This window comes from Dendronephthya gigantea, unplaced genomic scaffold (genome assembly GCF_004324835.1).
Source record: "Dendronephthya gigantea isolate DGI-Jeju-01 unplaced genomic scaffold, DenGig_1.0 000035F, whole genome shotgun sequence".
NCBI classification, from domain to species: domain Eukaryota; kingdom Metazoa; phylum Cnidaria; class Anthozoa; order Malacalcyonacea; family Nephtheidae; genus Dendronephthya; species Dendronephthya gigantea.
In genome coordinates, this window is record NW_021163045.1 from 1162102 (window position 1) to 1181457 (window position 19356).

The window sequence follows — 19356 nt, forward strand, 5'->3', positions numbered from 1 at the left end:
TCAACTTTGCACCATTCTCAATCTTCGCATGCGCAAAACTTCGACTAACTGAATCCAAGCTTATGTTGCCGGCTGAGATGTTCTTCAACGGCCAATAATGATCAGCAGTTTTATACACGGAATTATAGACATCACAGCTCTCGCCTGAAAAAGTCGAACTTTAGTTATGGCAAAACATAATCTTGCCAGCAGGGATGAGCAGTTAGCTCCTTGGATTTTCATGGGAAAAATTATATAGTTTTTTTTTGGACTTATGCATGGCTGTTTCCTTAAAAAACCTACCTCAAGCACGGATGTCGTAGGCTGTTAATAATATAAGACAATTCAAGAAATATAAGTTAATGTTTTGTCACAACCATTTCCTTGCTGTTCGGATAAATTTTCTTCAAATTTGGTCAACAAAAAACTGGTTCAAAGATTCATCGTAACGAATTATAGAGAAACGAGTTTATATTTATTTAGTTTATAAAGAAACACTTTTGTTCGACTGGTTTATAGTACTGTGAGTGTAATGTTAGTGACACAGTGTATATCTTTCATAATGGATGTTGCATGTGGAGACCAGAATTTTCTCCTCCCTACTATGTCAGTCGATAATTTAGCATTTCAAGTAGATGAAAATGCACAAACGTCACATTGTCGCCGTTAAGTATTTTTATGAAACAATTATGAAATACCAAATAGTTTTTCTGAGTAAAATTCCAGTGCTTTCGTGTTGTTCCATGCACTTCAGAAACTGTAAAAATACGGTCGCTTGTAGCGGTTCCATGACGCTTTTTTTACAAGAGGCAAAGCTTGATTTTAAATGTTTTAGATTGAATTATTTATTGGGAAAAGACTCTCTTATTGATCAGTCAAAACACAATTTCTACTGATGTTGCACTTAAATAGAATGAGTGAGCTTTGAGAGTTGTGCCGGCATTTTTGTATCTTTGGTGTAGAAGTGGTCTCATCTTTCTTTGTGCTATATTTAAGTACATGCATGGTACAGGCTAAAAGCTTCCTTTGTGTGGCATTTTGACACAGCTCACTGAGAATTGCGAAGCTAATTGACCCACAATATGAATTAAACAGCATATTATTCAGATATACAATCGAATATTAGTTGCCTTTGTGAATGTAAAAAGGCGAAAAATGTTTTTGAGAATCTTTGAAAAAAACAATTTTCATGGGAATTAAGGTCTAAATAGGTCTTCATTATTATTAAAGAAGTTTGCCCCAACGTTTGAGTCACGGCGAGGGTGTTTCGAGAGTATATATGCATAGGTTGCTTGCATGATTTTCATGCCATATTTCAACGACAATTTTAAGAAAATTTCAACTCAAATTTCACGAATAGAATCATGATTAAGGGTAGTCCTAAGGTGAACCTTAAGTTTGAAAATGAGGGAGAAATCAACGTACCGAATTGGTTTCACTGTAATCGTTGTATAAAGTATAATGAACAGTTGTTTTTCTTTCAACAATAACTGTATTTATTACCACTTAAATATATTTAATGAAAAAAATTCAATTCCTTCGACTTCGTTCATCTGCATGTTTTGCTAAGAAGTTGAGAGCTATCTTTTTCCAAAAAGTTTACCTATGTACTTGTCTTCAACGCACATAATAGCCAAACTACATCGAATTTCATTTCAAAAAGCCATAAACCACCTTTATTAGTGTAAGCACCTTGAACGAAAAGCTCACTATGCCGTCTTATTATCCCTGTTATGGTCGAAATTAATTTTCAATAGCTCGCCAAGTTTAATAAAAAACCCCTGTGAATAACTGACTAGAAAATTATCAAGGGCTTTTAATAACTCGCCGAACACAAAGCAAAGGTCTAAATTAAATTAATCCTCTCTTTATCTGTTTTAGAATTACAATGTTCGGTTTGGGGAAAACACATATCTCTTATCTGGCCATCGGATAAGACGAAGTGCGATTATACAGTCAAAAACACTTTGCGATTCGAGAGAACGGGTTTTCATTAACGATTAAACATGTCAAGAGCTATGTAGGAAGCTATTAGTGTAGGTCTGATGAACTCAGTATAGTGAACCTTGAGAGGTATCCCACTAACAGCTCAGCATGCGGGAGTCATCCTTCACACAGGAAGGTCGTCAGCACAATTTGAAATTTCGTCATCGTATGGTTTTAAAAATTAACCTAAAAATCTATTTGCGGAGAGTATGAAGACTAATATGTTTCTTCTGTCCTCGCGTGTTATTTATCGGAAAGTTTTAATAAAGGTTCAACAAATGAGTATTCTGAAGCTACTTAATTTGTGGGCAAACAAGCGCTGCCAACTACCGACATTCCCCGCCCCATCATATTCTCAACTTTGACATTACTGTCTCAAACGATATACCTAGAGCATTTCTCAAACATTTGCTGCTAAATTCTGCTAATGAATGCTCATTACACACGAAAACCCAGACAGTTTTGCCTGAATGCGAGGACAGGATTTCATAAAATCAAACTCCTTCATGGACCCACAAAGTAATCTCGTCAAAAGTTAACCGTTTTAATAAATGTTCTAGCGATTACAGCACGCTATCTTTCTGATTACGTGCCTTCACTAAGTTAAAGATGTTTTAGAGTTGATTTTACTTACTTTGGTTCACACAAATGAACAAATAGATCAAAACCAGCCTGAGGTTGCGAACTCTTTTTACGGAGCTTTTGACGTGCGACGCCATCACGACTAAAATGTTTTCTTCTAACATTCTGTCCTTGATTAATTATTGAGAAAGGTTAAAGCACGATGGAAAATTATTCGCTGATTTTAACCAACAATACATACACACTCTGCGGCATGAATATTAGCCAAGCATTGTCGACAAGCTCGTTTTTATATGGATGGAGTTATTCTTGGATACCGCAGTGTGGTCTAATCAATTTAGCCGTGAAAACGGAGTGCGGGAGGTGCAACGCGGTATAAATTATTAAGAAAATCGAAAAATTCTTGTGGACCATTTTAATTTTTCGAACTTTCTCGCTAATTCAGTTGAATTCAGCTTTAAATAAAAAGATGCTCTGTGTGAAGAAAGATAGATATTTCAAAGCCAGTGGAAAGCAGATTATAACAATGTCAATGATTGTTTAAAAAGTGCACCTTATAAATGATGATTTGAAATCACACCGAGTCACTCCAAACGCGCACGGCTTTGTACTTATCAAGTCCCCTGTCTTGGCATCATTCATGAGATCAATTATAGGCAATTCTTTAAGCATATCAAAGCATCATATTTAAAGCAAAACTTCTTTAAACTCCCTAAAAAATTTTTAGTTCGAACCAATCAATTCTATTCAACAAGACACGCCAATTTCTAGCAAAAAAAGATGGTCTTGCACACGGCAATGATGTAAGTAAACGGCAAAGCACATGCACCTAAATCTTCCCAATTTACTACAAACTACAGCCGCAGGTACGTAAAATATTGCGTTCACGTCACTCTTAATCACAAATGCGTTAAATTAGTCTTAAGTATGAATCTCAAAGCGTTTTGTCGTAGCACCGCGACTCTTAAAGTAATTTTGGACCAGTGTTTCACCGAGGAATAACTGTTTCAAGAAACAAATAGATGAAAAAGGTAGCTTTTGAGAAAAACCTACTTAGATGAAGTTCGCGATCCAAAGATAAAATATTCAAAATGATTATATTTCAAACTACATATATAATCATCATGCAAAAAAGTTTATTCATCAATAAAAATACTATATGCAGAATCGACTTTTGAGATTGTGTTTGATCTAAAGGGAAGGGTGAATCGTGAGCTATGACAGGATATTTCTCTCTTTTCTTTACCTAAAAGACCGTTACTTTAAAACAAATTGTTTTTTTGTCTACAAAGGAACCGCAAATTAATTAGAGGTTGCACAGTCAATACTGATGAAGTTCGTAAACTAATTTGTTTACTTTCCCGATACTCGTCCGCTGCGCGAGGCAATGACATGCTCACAGCAAAAGCCATGGCACTACGGGCAGTTCACTTCAAATCACAGTTCATGTAACGTGCTAAATAACTCCTAGCGTTAAAAGGAATATTACGAAAATACAATTTAATTTTATTCACGTTACCGAGAAAATGATGAAAATCCAAGACTTCTTGAAGTCGGGAAATTTTCTCAAAGATGTAACTCATCCTCGTCCCCAGGGCCTAGCTCCGTTGCTCTCCTATGTGGAGAGCAACGGAGCTAGGCCCTGGGGACGAGGATGAGATGTAACTCTTTAATGTTTTGTACACTAAATTGAGGCTTTTTAAAGTGAAACGCGACCCTCTTTTAAACTCATGTCCAAACCCCTGTCGGAATACAGGCGCGAGGATTTCGCGTGGGAGTTTATTTGAGCTGACTATATGCCTACTCAGTCACAGGTTTGTCGCATTGGTTGTTTTTCGCTTGGTATTGGCGTTAGTATTAAGGTCGGTATAACGAGGAAACGTATTACCAACATCAATCAATAAGCTATATAACTGCGTATTAATACTTCAAATTTCATCAGGTTAAAACGTATTTCATATAATCTATAAACTTTCGAATCAATATCCCTGTCTTATCATACGCTGCAGGTGTTTTTAAATAATGCGAATGTTTAGTCAGGATTTAGAATGATATATAAATCTTGTTCGCGGAAATTTAACTTGAAGCCAGACGAGATTTTTGTTTTTCTGGCATTTTTCAAGAATTGTCGCATCACAAGGTAGCGCAGCAGGTAAGATCGCACTTCTTTTGTTTCTAGATTAGGCTCTTTGTCTTGGATACTCGCCTGGAATCAAAAGCCTTTCAAGTATTTTAAAATCATAGGCATAGCAAAGCATATTTTGTTGACGCATGCAAAACAATGTTTTTCCCGTTGAAAATACTTCGAATAATGAAAAAAACGTATCTGGATGGGATATTCTGAATATTCGCTTAAGTACCTGCTACGTATTAAAAGACAGGACGCTCAATTCGAAAAATATTCATACTATAAGGAACGACAAGTTCCAAACATCGCCGTGTACCAGAGAAATATTTACAATGGAAACTCCAATGTCATTGGAATATAGTTTAGCACAGTTTTCTCCTCCAGTTTATTCGAATCCAAATTATTGTCAACTTGAATCACAATTATTGCCACCAGAATAACAAGTCCAACTATGAATAATCCAACTAAGCAATTTAATAAATTTTGTAGACTAAAGTCCTATAATGTCCACAGTCGCGAGTTTAATTGATTTTGATGGTGACGAGTCGCCGAAATGGCGTACAAAGGGAGCAGAGGTTCCTTCCGTGAAAGAAATGATTGAAAGTATCGTAAAATACCAAAATCGCTGGAGCGAGTATAAGAAATCTACTAACAAGGAAACGCTAGACAAGGTCCTTCACAAATCTTTAATAGATTTTATCTATTATGTGAACAACGAGGAAGAGCATGGATACGACACTAAAGAAGAGATTGAATCTTGCTTCGAGGCTAACAATACCTCAGAGCGACCAACCGATATCAAAGGAATAGAAACTTTGAACTTACGAGAAGCTTACCAGTTCCTTTTGGACGAAGTGAAGAAAGTCGAAGATAGCGAAGATGTCGAGAAAGTGCATGGGTTGTTACCTTCGATTTTTGTAACGACAGCACACAAATTGGTCATGAAAGATATTGAATTACCCAACAATGCAACCGAGCCTGGTAGATACAGTCAAGCCAGGCGTATTACAGAGTTTGATGGAGAATTATATGAGTACCAGAATCCAGAAGATATGGAGAAAAGCACTCAAACATTGCTGGACAGACACAACGATTTGATAACATACTGTGTGAAAGAAGAAGAAGATCCAAATGCCCGTGTTTATAACATGTTCAAGATTTGTAGCTGGTTGTTGTTTGAGCTTTTGGACTTGCATCCATTTGGTGACGGCAATGGTAGATTATGCAGATTACTTTGTAGTTACGTATTGTCCTATACAACCTTTTCCGACCCCGATTTACAACGTTTGGACTGAGTCGAAGAAGAATGATTACATTGAAGCTCTGGTAGAAACAAGAAAATCTGAAACCCGTCATCCAACAAGTCTGACAACCATGATCATTGAATGCAATTACTACGGCTGGAAGGAGTTTTTCAAAATTCTTGAAAGCATCGATTCATCTCAAAGCGAGATAAAAAACAATACAGAATGAAAGCTAAGACTAAATGAGCATGAAAAATTACAATAAATAATGGTTAAAAATCGAACAAGAGTGCATTCAATGCTAAAATCATATATTACTTATTAATTATATATCTTCTGTAATCAAAAAGGGACAAAAATTCAATTTATTGAACTTATATTGAATATTATTATCAAATATTAGCACGGTCATTCTTGGTAAATAGCACATTTATAATAATTTATCATAATTTAACTTCTGCAATAAATATTTTGTATCCTGAATGCTGATTTTGGCTGCTTGTATAAATATTAGAATGATTTTTATTAGCTATGGGCAAAAGTGAAATTACAACTAACAAAGTGTCTATCGCACTTCTCTAAACCATGCAATGAAATTTCAGTTGCATATAATTCAGACAAGGTCCTAGGACGCGATGTAATATCGGCTTAAACTGAACTAGTTAAAATGACGCTACTTAATTACGCCTGTTACGGCTTTCTCCTGAAAATGACGGGGAAATTACGTTTTGAAGTGCAAAGTAAATATCGCTGCTTATAAAACGTTCTTTAGCGGGATCTTTATGTGTTCCCGCGACTCTTAAAACATATAATTGGCAGACGTTTTTAACCCAAAACAAAGTCTAAAAGGTGTGTCCCGACCTATTATATAAAAGAGCCATGCAGAGGTTCAAATAAGCAACAGTTGATGTTGAAGTATATACTGCGAACACACAGTAAATTAGCTCGTAAATTGGGTCATGGCTAACTGGAAGAGATCTATGCTTTGCTTGGTCGTTATATTGTGCGTATGGAATGTGTGCTATGGTAAGCCATCATGGCAGGAGTGGCTTCGTGACAGGGGCATGGGCAACGAGAACAGAGCGCCAGAAAAACGATTTGAGTTGAATGAAAAACCAGAGCAAGTGAAGAAGACATGCAACAGTTGTGACTGTTGTCCTACTAGTAGATGTTATGCAAATATTTGTATGTATTAAAAATGAACGAACTTCGCCGGGCAATCCACTAGAATTAACGCTTAAAAATTACTTCTATTATGTGTAATATGGTATATAACATGCATGTGTATAACAATTAGATGACAGGCTGATTCAACAAGAAGAATAAAATAACATAAATTCAACGATGGGTCTACATTGTCGTAATGATATTTGAATTTGAACAGGCCGCAGCCTTCCGAAGTCCGACTTAAAATCGCAAAGAACGTTACGAGGAAATGTTTGCAATGTTGCATTGAAATATTCCAAATGTTTCACTGCAGGTTAGCCATTGGGGATACCTTCAATTTTAGATCGACTGTTGTGCCATTAGAAATAAATTTTAAGGGTGTCGCGTTTTTTGTGTGAAATAATGCCCTTGAAAGTTTGAGCCCCCAACTTTAACTTGCTATCTCCCCCCCTGCTCTTATTAGATCCAAAATATTCTTCATCATAACTTTCAATAGTTTATTATAATGCGGTTCGTCGTATAAACCCTCAACTGGCAGCTATTTACAACAAACCCATTGAACTACAACCATTCTACATTTGACTTGTCACAATAGCAGCGATGCACACTTCGTTTATCGTTTATTTCCATTTTTTTCCAGCCCCATTTAATGTGTGAACAGTCGATAATCAACACGCACAAAGTTAGTTTAATTTTCTTCAATTCTGGAGAAATATTGAAACTACAAACAATATGGAAATATAATAACAGTTTGTATTAACACGGTGTATTCGAAAATAACATGTTCAGAAGCTAAAATTTTAACGGATTCAAACTTTTATATACGTTTTCATATTACCTTCGATAAACATTTTCCTATTATCGTCCGCTAAAAATAAAGTTTTTTTTAATCATGAATGCAGTAAGTTCTAACGTTAACAGCAGCCGTGCACTTGAAACAGCTAAATTGCCTGGGTTTTTTATCAACCCCTCACGGCGTCTTGCATTTCTGAAGTGATTAAAATCACAAGAGCTTATAGACTTTCGGCGTTTTACTAGTAATAAAGTGCTAACTCGAAACGCTTCCTTCGTTTATCAACAAGTTGAAATTGGTTAATAAATACACGCTTCTAGTTTAAATTGACAAAACTTCAAAGGCATCAACAGGAAATTATAAGCCGTGAGTCGTTATGTTACTGCCATTTACGCGTTGGTAACGTTTGCTCATAAAGAATGTCAATCATTTGCAATAATAACGAGAGGCATAAGTAATAACAGTCACTAATTTAGAAGAACAAGCACCAGCTAGTGGTAATGATGATTATAAGTTATTCTAAACTATATTTTGACATATTCTGAGTCATTTTATGGAAAGAGACAAACAGTGATGATAGCAATCCTTTATTACAAATGAATCAATACATTAATCATCAGAGAACTGGTATTAATAAATTATTGTGTATTGTGTAGGCATGTAACTTTTTACAGAAGCAAAGCTAGAAATCATTGCAAGATTAAAGGTTGTTGTTGTTTGTTTTGTGACCAGCCTAAGTGATTCCATGATTATACGTTTTCATAATTACGAGCTCGCGAATAGTTCTTGATAAGATGGCGGGGGGTAGGATGGGATAACACTAGGATAGGATGGGGGGAGGTTATTCAATGGTACCGTTTCATCCCCTTCATTATCTGCACTAGAAATATTGGATTGTAAAACACTATTTTCATTGTCTATTTCTGTACATGGTGATGGCATAGACCGTAATTGCTGTCTCTGGGAAGGCGAATTACCAAGCGATGGTATCATGCTATTATCAACCAACGAATAACCAACGCTGTTTTGCAATCCATTTGAATTGTTTTGTAAAAGTTGCAACTCCGTTCCACCTTCTCTGGACTGCAAGCTCTCCATTCTTCGCCGTCTTAACTTGAAATAATATATTATTGCACAGCCAACGACATTCAGAAATATGACTAAACCCACGATGATAAATCCTGTAACCCACAAAGGAAAATGACATTTCATGCATTTGCTACGAGAATTGCAACACTCACCCGACCCTCCACAATCACTGTCCCTATTACAAAACTTGTTGAGGCAATTTGAACTGCAATTTTGTTGAGAAGAATCTTCCTCCTTGCAACAGTAATAACCCGTCCCAAATACTTTACATTCACCGTGAGAAGAACAACCATTTTTCTTAAAACATTTTGCGGAAGGTAGCTGAGAGCTTCTTGGGTTTGTATATTTAGTGGTGTTTATACAATCACTGTTTGGACAAGTGCATATTTCTTCTAGCCTGCCACAATCACTATCTGAAGAACATTGCTTTCCAATGCAATGTATGCTACAAGCAGGGTTTGGATCACCCGTACAACAGTATCTTTCATGAGCACAGTCAGAATTTGATCCACACGGACAACCATCAGTGGTACACTTATTTTCAATGCAACAAGTCCCATTGCCAGCGCATTCCTCATTTGAGATACAAAATTCTCTAATACAACTTCGACTGCAAATTGGAGTTCTAGCTTCCCTGCAGCAATGATGTCCAAACCGACACCCGGCGTCATCTTTACAAGTTGAACTAAAACATTCCACGCACTTTTTATTCCTACAACACTCGTTCATCGCCCCACAGTCCTCACTTGAATCGCATTCGTGACCCACACAACCATTGGGAAAACACCGGCTATTACGTGAACCCGCTTTACAACAATAGCCCAAGCCACAGACTAAGTTTGAAGAACAACGAAGGCTGGAGCATCTCACACACTTTCTATCATGGCAACACTCGTTACGTCCACAATCTTCATCAATCAGACAGCTCTGTCCAATACAAGACGAACAACAATAACCGTTTCTATAATCCTGTCCTTGCTTGTTACAACAATACGTTGCTGTTGTTTTACATTCATTATGTTGACTACAGTTACGCTCTACACCACAAATATTATCAGCTAATGAAAGTATACGATCCTCAAAGAACACCAGCGCGACGCATAAGATGATTATGTATTTTAACATCGTATGCTGCCAAACAATTAGCATATACTGCGATTGCACGGAAACTTATTACGACACGATGAAACGGATGTTAATAAATGTCAAAGTGAAAAAAAGAGATCATTCACACTAGATTAGAATCAAATACTTCGACACCCTTAGATTCTTAGAATTCGTAACCGGCGAATATTACAGGTTAATGACACGAGATAGGTGAGAGGGCATCGTTATCCTCTTAAAGCTTGTTTTTAAGCGGTTGGATTTTTTTAATGTTTCTAATATTTCGCTGTTCAACATCCCATTTAACAAATGCATAAACCCAATTGCACAGGAAAATACCGATATTTCTCATAGATAATCTAGAGATGATTACTCTCCTACGTCAAATTGGCGTAGGTATTCGAATGATAAACTGCCAAAGGTCTCACGAAAATTTGCAACACTTTATTACAACACTAGTAAACTATGTACATATACTCGGCCCTAATACTCCCTCTAATACGTATTGATCGTCTCGTTTCTTGTCATGAGGGATCTTCACAGCATATCTTGGCCTGCGTGGTCGGCCTCTTTTGAGCTGAGCTGAGCTGCAAATATTTGTTTAAGTAACGTGTGCAGAAAGCTTCTAAAATGCCGCTGTGTGTATATTAGGAAGACGTTCGAAATCTAAAGTCAATAATTACTTTTTTCCCGCCTCAATATGCAAGCGCTTTTGCATGGGCGAAAAAGTTAATTGCATGGCAAAAATTAACCACAATTTTCGAGATAAGAAACCATTGTTCTTTCCAATAAAATCAGTTACCAGATATATTTTTGGTTGATAGATAAAATTAAAGCCTTTTTTCAGTCTTTCTTCCGATCGTATTTCCCCTATAACCATTCTTCCAGAGAACGAATCAGCTTACAGGCAAAATCAGCTTAAACCGGCTGAGAAGGCAAAACTGATGCCACAACTTAATCAATATTTTTCTCGAGCAAATGACAAGGGAATTTAAGTCTTCAAATGCAGACAGATCTGTACACAAAACGTATTAAAATCTGGAAGTTTATCGCAAGGTATCATATATAAGAGTGTTTCTAAAGATCAAATAAACTAGAGTTGATGTTAAACCGTACTACGAATATATATAGCACAGCGCAGGCTAGCTGAAGACAGTACAAGGATTGGTAAGAAGATAGTTTGTCATGAAGAGATCTATGATTGTATTGGTGATGATGCTGTGCGTTCTGGTAAACGTGTGTTCTGGTAAACCAACATGGCCGTGGTACGAGAGGGGTATGGACAGCAAGAGTGCGCAAGAAAAACCATATCCATTTAAGATGACAAATAAAGAAGAGGCATATCCTTTTGAGATGACGAAAAAAGAAAAGGCTGCCAGGAGGAAATGTGATAATTGCAACTGTTGTTCGGTCGGCAATTGTTTTGAAAACGTTTGCACTGCATAAAAACAGACAAACTGTAGCAGTGTACTATACATATGGAAACGAAATATATAGTTATAGACTTTAGCGTATATGACACGTGTAACCATTAAATATATATGTACGTTTCGACAAGCAGAATAAATAATATAAACACTTGATGTTATATCGATTGATATTTTCAGTTATGCGCGGTTTGCGAATGATGAGAACTCGAGATGGTCCATCAGCTAAATTAGGCGAAACATTCCCATCACAAATTGCCACATAAGAGGCCGGTTAAATAAACGCACTAACCATTAACTGTTATTCAGCAATTTTTTAAATACTCATTTCGCAGTTAGGCTGCCAGACAATTCAGACACAAACCCCCTCGATTCCATTCCATGATTCTTGGGAATTATTTGACATAGAAAAGAGTCGACGTAGTTGGACATTTTCTAAGCTGCAGATAATAAAGTTTGTTTTTAATCATGAATGCAGTCAGTGCTAACAGCAGCTGCGCACTTGAAGCAGCTTAATTATACCTGAGTTTTTTATTAACTCCTCAAGCACGGCGTCTTGCACTTCCAAACTGACTCAAGAAACTCGACTTTTGTCGGCATTTTATGAAATGCAAACACGACACGCTTCCTTCATACATCAACAGGTTGAAATTGGGAAATATATCTCGTTAAATATTTTAGAAAGGTTTCTAGAAACTCTATCGAATCTCATAGCTCGTGCACGGTTCAGTTTTCATTTCATTTGATAAAGTTCACTCAAAAAGACAGATAATCTGCCATTCACAAGAAGAAATGCTGTTATTAATGCTTATTATTATTTCATAGATATTCGCAATTTCCGTGCACGTAGCTGAAAAATATTTGCAAAAACCCAGCACGTTCTAAATGCGTCTACTTTCTCGCAAATTGTGCAGGTGTAAGGTATCCCAGCATCTGACACTTATGCCTGTTGCAACAACCCGTGTAAAAATACCGTATGATAGTCAATGCTACTCTCTGCCAACACGCAAGTTCGCAGTAAAGACGATTATATATATATATCTGGCATAGTGTTACTGATTTCTGGGTATATATTTGTAGCAATAAACCCCATTCGGTGTTAATGATATTTTAAAAACACGTGCATGATTAATCCGACCGAGATCTGTCATTAACCTCCAGCAATTACAAGTCAAAAGAGACACGAGACATCTTTAATAAATATATCAGACACAGTATATTAGTGCAATATTTATTCTGTACACCTTGACTTGGAAAACATTCTTAACTTATCAGGTCCTTATGAATTCTTTGGTACAACGCATCATGATTTTTCTTGAAGTTCTGATCGTTGCTTATTATGATTTTCAACATGATCTTCGAGTTCTTTTAATGAAACAAAGGCAACAGCGCACAGAGAACAGATAAAACTAACTTCATTTGGTTCTGTCGTCTCTAACTGCCTACAAACACTGCATTTATAAGGTATCCCGTGTTCACGAGCCTTGTGCTGTAATAATTTGTTCACACTGTCAAACTGTCTATTGCACTGATGAACATCACAGGTAATGTGAGGTTGTTCTGGTTCATTTGTGTCATCCAGTTCCCCGACATTGTCTCGTCCGCATGTCATGCACAAATGATACCTTCTGTGTTGCTTCATCGGGGTTTTTTATTTTTGTATCGTTTTTTGCAAATATCACACTCGTACGGTTTCCTTGCATTGTGCGATGACCTCTTATGTCTTTCAACCAGGTGTGAACGTGAAAATCGTTTCTTGCAAATATCACATTCAAAAGGTTGATCCCCAGTGTGGGTTTTCTTATGCGCGTTCAAGTTGCTAATTTCTGCGAATCTTTTGCCACAAACATTACAATCATGAGGTTTTTCACCACTATGTGTTCTTTTATGTGCAGCTAATCGGTATGACCTTAAAAACTGTTTCTTGCAAATATTGCATTCGTAAGGCTTACTGGTAGCGTGGGCGGTTTTATGGGCACTTAGGTTCTTACTTGTTGAGAATTTCTTCTTGCAAACATCGCATTCATAACTTTTGTCTACAATATGTGTATTTTTGTGTGCAGTTAAACAGTTTGATCGAGAGAATCTCTTGTGGCAAACATCGCATTCATAAGGTTTCTCGCCAGTGTGAGACCGCTTATGGATATTCAGGTTACTAATTGTTGAATATTTCTTGTGGCAAACTTCACAATCGTAAGGTTTCTCTCCAGTATGAGTTCTTTTATGCCTGACTAAGTCGCTTAAAAATATGAAACTCTTATCACAGGTATCACATGCATGAGGTTTGTCTCCAGTATGCATTTTCATATGTCTTGCCAAGTTACTTGGGTCAGAGAATTTTCTCTGACAGACACTGCATTCAAAGGATTTCTCACCAAAATGTTTTCGTCTATGTCTTGTCAGTTTACTAGCAGCAGGGAATTTCATTTGACAAACGTCACATTCATACAACTTAGAAATGGATTGTATGTCTGCTTGTTGCTCTATCAAGTTGTATGTCTCTGATAGTTCTATCTCAAAAACGTCACATTTTAAATTAGATTGCTCATCCGTTATTTCTGTCATGTTGCCAGATTCAGGAATATCATTATGGCAATCCCCATTTCCGTATGTTTCATTTGCGACAAAGTTATTTTCTTCTGAGAATTGTGCAGTGCAAACACTAGCATCATTGCTAATGCTTACAAGTTTATCTTTTGCTAAGTCTTCTAAACGAGGACATTCCATAATGAAAATTTTTTTTTGGAAAATCTCCGAATAAATCAACTTGCCCAAATCAACGTCACTAAAGAACCATCAATAATTAATAATTATTAATTTTGATCATCAACATACAGAATACAATCAATGACTTTGACTGTAATCATTTGTACAGTTTTTGTCAGTGTTTAAAGTCTTCAATTAGTATTTGTATGAGTAAACTCTCTATAATTCTATGCACTGTTATCGATTGATTAGCTCTGCAATAATCAATATTATCGATAGAATGTAAACAGCATAATAAACACTATAACAGTAATAACAATAATGGAAAAATCTTACCAAATGTTTGAAGATTTCAATGACGTGTTGTGTACGATGAAGCCACAGTATACATAAGTCCATTGCTCGATTAGCAGAGGGTTTTGAAGAAAGAAAATCACTTTTTTATACAAAATATCAGCCAAACTGATTCAGATAGAAATTCAAATGCAGGAAACCATGCCGTGCTTCCACTTGTTTAAACGACATTTTCTTTTTGAATTGACTTCGTCTATATATTTTTTACTAAGGTCTAAGAACCAATATTCTACATACAGTTATTCTAATTTCCAAAGCAGATTTGCAGCTCGTTTTGCAAATCCCTCCTTCCGTATTTTTTATCAAATGCCCTCCCTTTACTCAAGGTAATTGGTGAGCCAGGTGAGGGACCTGGCTGCCACCCCAACCTGCACGGTTAGTTGGAAACTTGGGGTGAGGTAGATGTGGAGCAATCAACACGCTTTTTGCAAGTCACCAATGAAATATGCCCGCTCTCTTTACAACCTCGTACCCAGGGTTTTTTCTCTGTGCTCACTCAGCACCCCTCATTGTATCTTTACAAATACAACAGTCAATACTAGGATGGACATATATTGTCTGGCATCTTTAATTAATGGCAACATTCACAGGATCATACCAACAGAGCTTATCAAATTGATTGTCTATATTTCCATCTGACAGTTTCAAAAAAAATTGAAATTCCAACCACAGGGAGCTCAAATATTTTTTTGCCCAACACTATACCGACCCCTCCTATGGGGCAAGGGGGAGTTTCCTATCTTTGCAGACTTGTTGTAAAATGGAAGGTGCATGAAGTGGGTTTAATTACATTAGTTTAATGTCTCCTCTTGCTGCAGGATAGGTGGGGCAGGATGTATTTGAATGGTTTATAGAATATCTTGGGGGTTGATATAAGAAGCTATATGCTTCCATCACATATTATTTTGAAATAAATATTGACATTATTTTTATCCGAATGTTTCCCAATGATTATCAAAAAATCGATTATATCAAAAGTGTTTTTTTCCAATCAAAACTTTAAACTTTGGTCGGTCGTAGTGGCGGGGTGGCACCAGTGTGTGGAGGACCGTATGGAGAGTCCTGGGTTATCAACTGTGGCGGTGGGGATGTGACTCCAGTGGGAAGTCGAACCTAGGGGATAGACAAAAAATGTTAATGCAGTATACAAGCATGGTGTGTATAACTGAACACTTTACAGATTCAATAAAAAATGTTCAATGACTTTTTCCTGTGAAACTTACCTGGACTGGGTAATTCATTGGTGTAGGTTTGATGAGTGGTGGTGGTGGAACTGAGAGACCAGTGCTTGGTACATTATTTCGATATGGCACAGGATTGGTAAACATTGCCTGAGTTGAAACTGGACTGGGTTTTGTCAATGGTGGGGGATTACCTACAGAAAAAAAAACTTAGCTTTAGGACTGGCAAGATGATGTAAGAGTTACTGACAAACCACCAACCTTGCGCTGTCCCAGGTGATGGTACAGACGAACCACCGGAGTCTGGCGAGGGAACCTGATCACCATCTTTCTTATCTGTTCTGACTATTCCTTGCTCAGCTTCATACTCCTCCAGGATTCGTTCAAGATCGTAACGTTTACGGTGATTCACAAAGAAATTACGACACTGACTAACAGTCTTGTTCTGTAAGACATCTGCCATCGCTTGGAAGTCTTTCCCATAACGGCGAACAGCTGTAAACGAGAATGTTTCTCTTTCAGACCTAGAATTTCTTGCAAATAGCAAATTCGAGAGCAGTGGTCGCACAGAAAACTGAAACTTACATTGAACAGCTAAGGTCAGTTCTTCATTGCTCCATCTTGCATTATTCTTTAAATTTGGCTGACATGAGAAAAAAAGCACATCATATAGCACATCAGTGGAGGAATTTTACCTTAATTTAGCACACAATGATTCTTACCTCCAGACCCCGTACATTATTGATACCAGCCTGCAAGTCGAATCTATCCTGACTAATACCCTGTTTGTTGCTTTGTATGTGACGTTTCAGGTTGATAATATCCATGTCCAAAGGTCGCAAGTGTGCGTTACTATGTAGACCGCTGACAACCAACAGTGACTCCTGAGTGATTGTCATACCCTTTGGTGGTTTCCTCTTTCCCTTTCCTTGAGATCTTGCGTTGTGGCTGTCACTCTTTGCATGATTAGATGATCTTGACCTCATAATTCCTGTTCTCCTGGAAAAGAAATATCTTTCAGTTACAATCATAGTAAAAAGAACCGGGAATGATTTTCTAGACAACCCTCAGTCTAACGTCATATTAACCACAAGAGTTAGAGAAAATATCATGTCTTAACAAAAATCTGAGAATATTATTGCCAAATATGAATACCTCCAGAACTGATAACAAGCATTACAAAGCATTCCTTTGGTAGTGGCGTGCATCTGACCTCCCTGGGTACCACAGTTTGAACAAAGACTTGCTGGGACAATTTGTGGTGGTGGATGGTTCTATCAAAAGGAATGGTTCATAGAAACGTGAAAAATGACAAGACCGAAATGCCTTTTGGTGAATTAAAACACAATTTCTTCACCCATTTAAATAATGAAATCCAGTTTTTACTAACCTGTTTTCCAGGTAGGCTTCTCTTTATGCCTCCATTTGAACGTCCCTAAAGAAAAAATTGTTTCATATAGTTCTAAACTTCACATTTAAACAGTACTATTTGATATAATTTACAAAATACAACAAGTGAGAAAAGCTTACCTCTTTTTCAGGTTCAAAATCACTGTCACTAGTGTCAGATTTATCACTTTCATTATCACTGAAATTAATACATGTGATAAATATTTGAGATGAATATTTGTGACAAATATCTTTGAAATTTTGCCTAAAAAAGCAAATATATCTTGTACCTCTGATCGCGTTGAAGGGCGACTCGTTTTGCTTGCCGATCAATTAAACTTGTCCTACTTCTTGTTTTTTTCCATGAATAATAAAACTTTACCAAACTACTGATTGGCTTGTCTTGAAGCTGAAAATGCATTGATAATAAAGTTGATCATCTAGCTGGAAATACCACATTTCAATTTATAGCTTGGCCTAATACATCTAGCCATTAGTTCATTTCAGTATCGCTTACACTTTGTTGAAGTTTCTTAAAAGACTTTCCATGTGAATTGAAAGCTTGCTCAAACAGGACTTTATCTTCCATGCTCCATTCATCTATGAAAGAGTGGGTAAGTTGTCAGTAATATATAAGATGAGGGAAACAAGGCTTTATTTTGATGGCTGATTTGCAACTGTCAAAAATCTTTAACTAGAACCACTATTTAAGGGTCTGTTTAAACTGCTGATAATGTTATTTGCATATGCACCTGGAAAAGGTGTGAAGTTGGCCAAGTCTGTAAGTGATCGATCAATATTATGTTTGTGCCAAAACAGCATCCCCAGAGCCTAAACCAAGACAAAGGGAATTCAATAATGGTTGAATTTTTTATCATTAATATGCCCAACACTGAGGTCTGTATTTACACAATGGATTGGAGATCTTGTCTTTACCTGTTCCATATTATAACCATGTTTGTCCTTAGCTCTTTGTAGATATTCATCCACTAGGGGAAAATTCAGCAATGAATACTTCAGAATTAAAAATCCAATCCAGGTTAAAAATCATACTTAAATACATGAGACAAACTTACATTTTTGATCAGTTATGTTTGCATTTGGAGACCAAACTAACAGTGCTTTATGAGAAGGTTCATACTTGTCTTTATCTAAAATTGGTTTGGAAAAATAATAATGTTGCACTAAGTAAAATATGCTGTACCTAATATCTTAATGGTAGAGCAATGGTCATAACCATTGGTACAGCAGCATATATTATAAGAAACAAATTATGGTAACAGGTGGTAATTTGACATTGTTGCTCCAGTTACCATACACAGGTCATATGGAAAATATGTTACAGGTCACCCAAGCACAAAAACATTTATCAAAATAAGAATCGATTTTTTCCTTTGTAAATATTGCGTGAATTTAAACTTTTTTTTAAGGAACGTAGGACTAATAACTTATATTCAATATAAAAAAAACTTAACATACATCTACATTTGGCATTAATAATTAATTGATCCCAGTTAATGAATTGCTATCTTGAAATATCAAATATTCATTTCACCCAATCTCTAAGTACAAACGAAATTTAGTCTTGGCACCAACATTCACAGTCAGGAACACCCCAATTGTGAGCAAGGTTTGAATAAACTACGATCGCAAGCGATTTTAGGGAAATTCCTCTCTGGGCAACGGACGATTCCGATCCCAAAACTCGGAAGAGAATTCAAACAGTTGAATAAAAAGATGCACTTGCCTGTAATAATATCTGGTACAACAGCTTGATATTCCTCGCCAACTCTCATCCCATGCTCTGTAAAGATACAGAAACATTCAAGCTTGATTAGTAGCTAAATGACTAGCCGTTTAAAATTGGTCACAACTTGCGAGCTCACCAGTTTCACCGTCGCTTTCATTCGACTGGAGTTCGTCTATGTCCATCGGCTCGCTCTTAATGCCGTCCGGTTTCTTCATTATGGACTTGGATTTGTCTGCCATGACTTCACGAAAGATCCCCGAGTTATTTCATGATTTTCGCACAGTTTTTTACGATTTAAAAAGCTCACACAATGGCCGCAGTAAAACACAGCAGTGAGAAGCGTACGGGTCGCCTGTGGCAAAGTTTCGCGACAATAGCGAACACGCGTGTTACTGGTGAAACGTGTCACGTGACGAGCATTATGCATGGTTATTAAATGGTATACAGTCACAACTGTGTGTAAATAAATCCCGATAA

The 19356-nt window shown here is 36.8% G+C and overlaps 3 protein-coding genes and 1 pseudogene across 3 annotated transcripts; 1 reads left to right on the forward strand and 3 right to left on the reverse strand.

The window, feature by feature from the left end:
- The first annotated feature begins 5178 nt into the window (after positions 1–5178).
- Positions 5179–6335, forward strand: LOC114525757 (annotated as a pseudogene).
- A 1439-nt stretch (positions 6336–7774) lies between these two features.
- On the reverse strand, positions 7775–10297 carry LOC114525604 (keratin-associated protein 10-2-like). Its single transcript, XM_028546991.1, has 3 exons — positions 9233–10297; positions 7925–7954; positions 7775–7807 (listed from the first exon to the last, which is right to left on the reverse strand). The coding sequence occupies exons 1-3, from the start codon at positions 10115–10117 to the stop codon at positions 7775–7777; spliced, it is 948 nt and encodes a 315-aa protein (XP_028402792.1). The 5' UTR covers positions 10118–10297.
- Positions 10298–12430: 2133 nt separating this feature from the next.
- Positions 12431–14693, reverse strand: LOC114525715 (zinc finger protein 525-like). Its single transcript, XM_028547130.1, has 2 exons — positions 14542–14693; positions 12431–14284 (listed from the first exon to the last, which is right to left on the reverse strand). Exon 2 carries the CDS (start codon positions 14224–14226, stop codon positions 13138–13140), a length of 1089 nt encoding a protein of 362 aa, XP_028402931.1. The 5' UTR covers positions 14227–14284; positions 14542–14693; the 3' UTR covers positions 12431–13137.
- A 427-nt stretch (positions 14694–15120) lies between these two features.
- LOC114525669 (REST corepressor 1-like) lies at positions 15121–19228 on the reverse strand. Its single transcript, XM_028547074.1, has 15 exons — positions 19016–19228; positions 18877–18933; positions 18206–18280; positions 18066–18118; positions 17882–17960; positions 17647–17729; positions 17420–17538; positions 17271–17328; positions 17131–17175; positions 16896–17014; positions 16463–16739; positions 16326–16383; positions 16002–16235; positions 15783–15934; positions 15121–15672 (listed from the first exon to the last, which is right to left on the reverse strand). The coding sequence occupies exons 1-15, from the start codon at positions 19116–19118 to the stop codon at positions 15559–15561; spliced, it is 1626 nt and encodes a 541-aa protein (XP_028402875.1). The 5' UTR covers positions 19119–19228; the 3' UTR covers positions 15121–15558.
- Between the last annotated feature and the right edge of the window lie 128 nt (positions 19229–19356).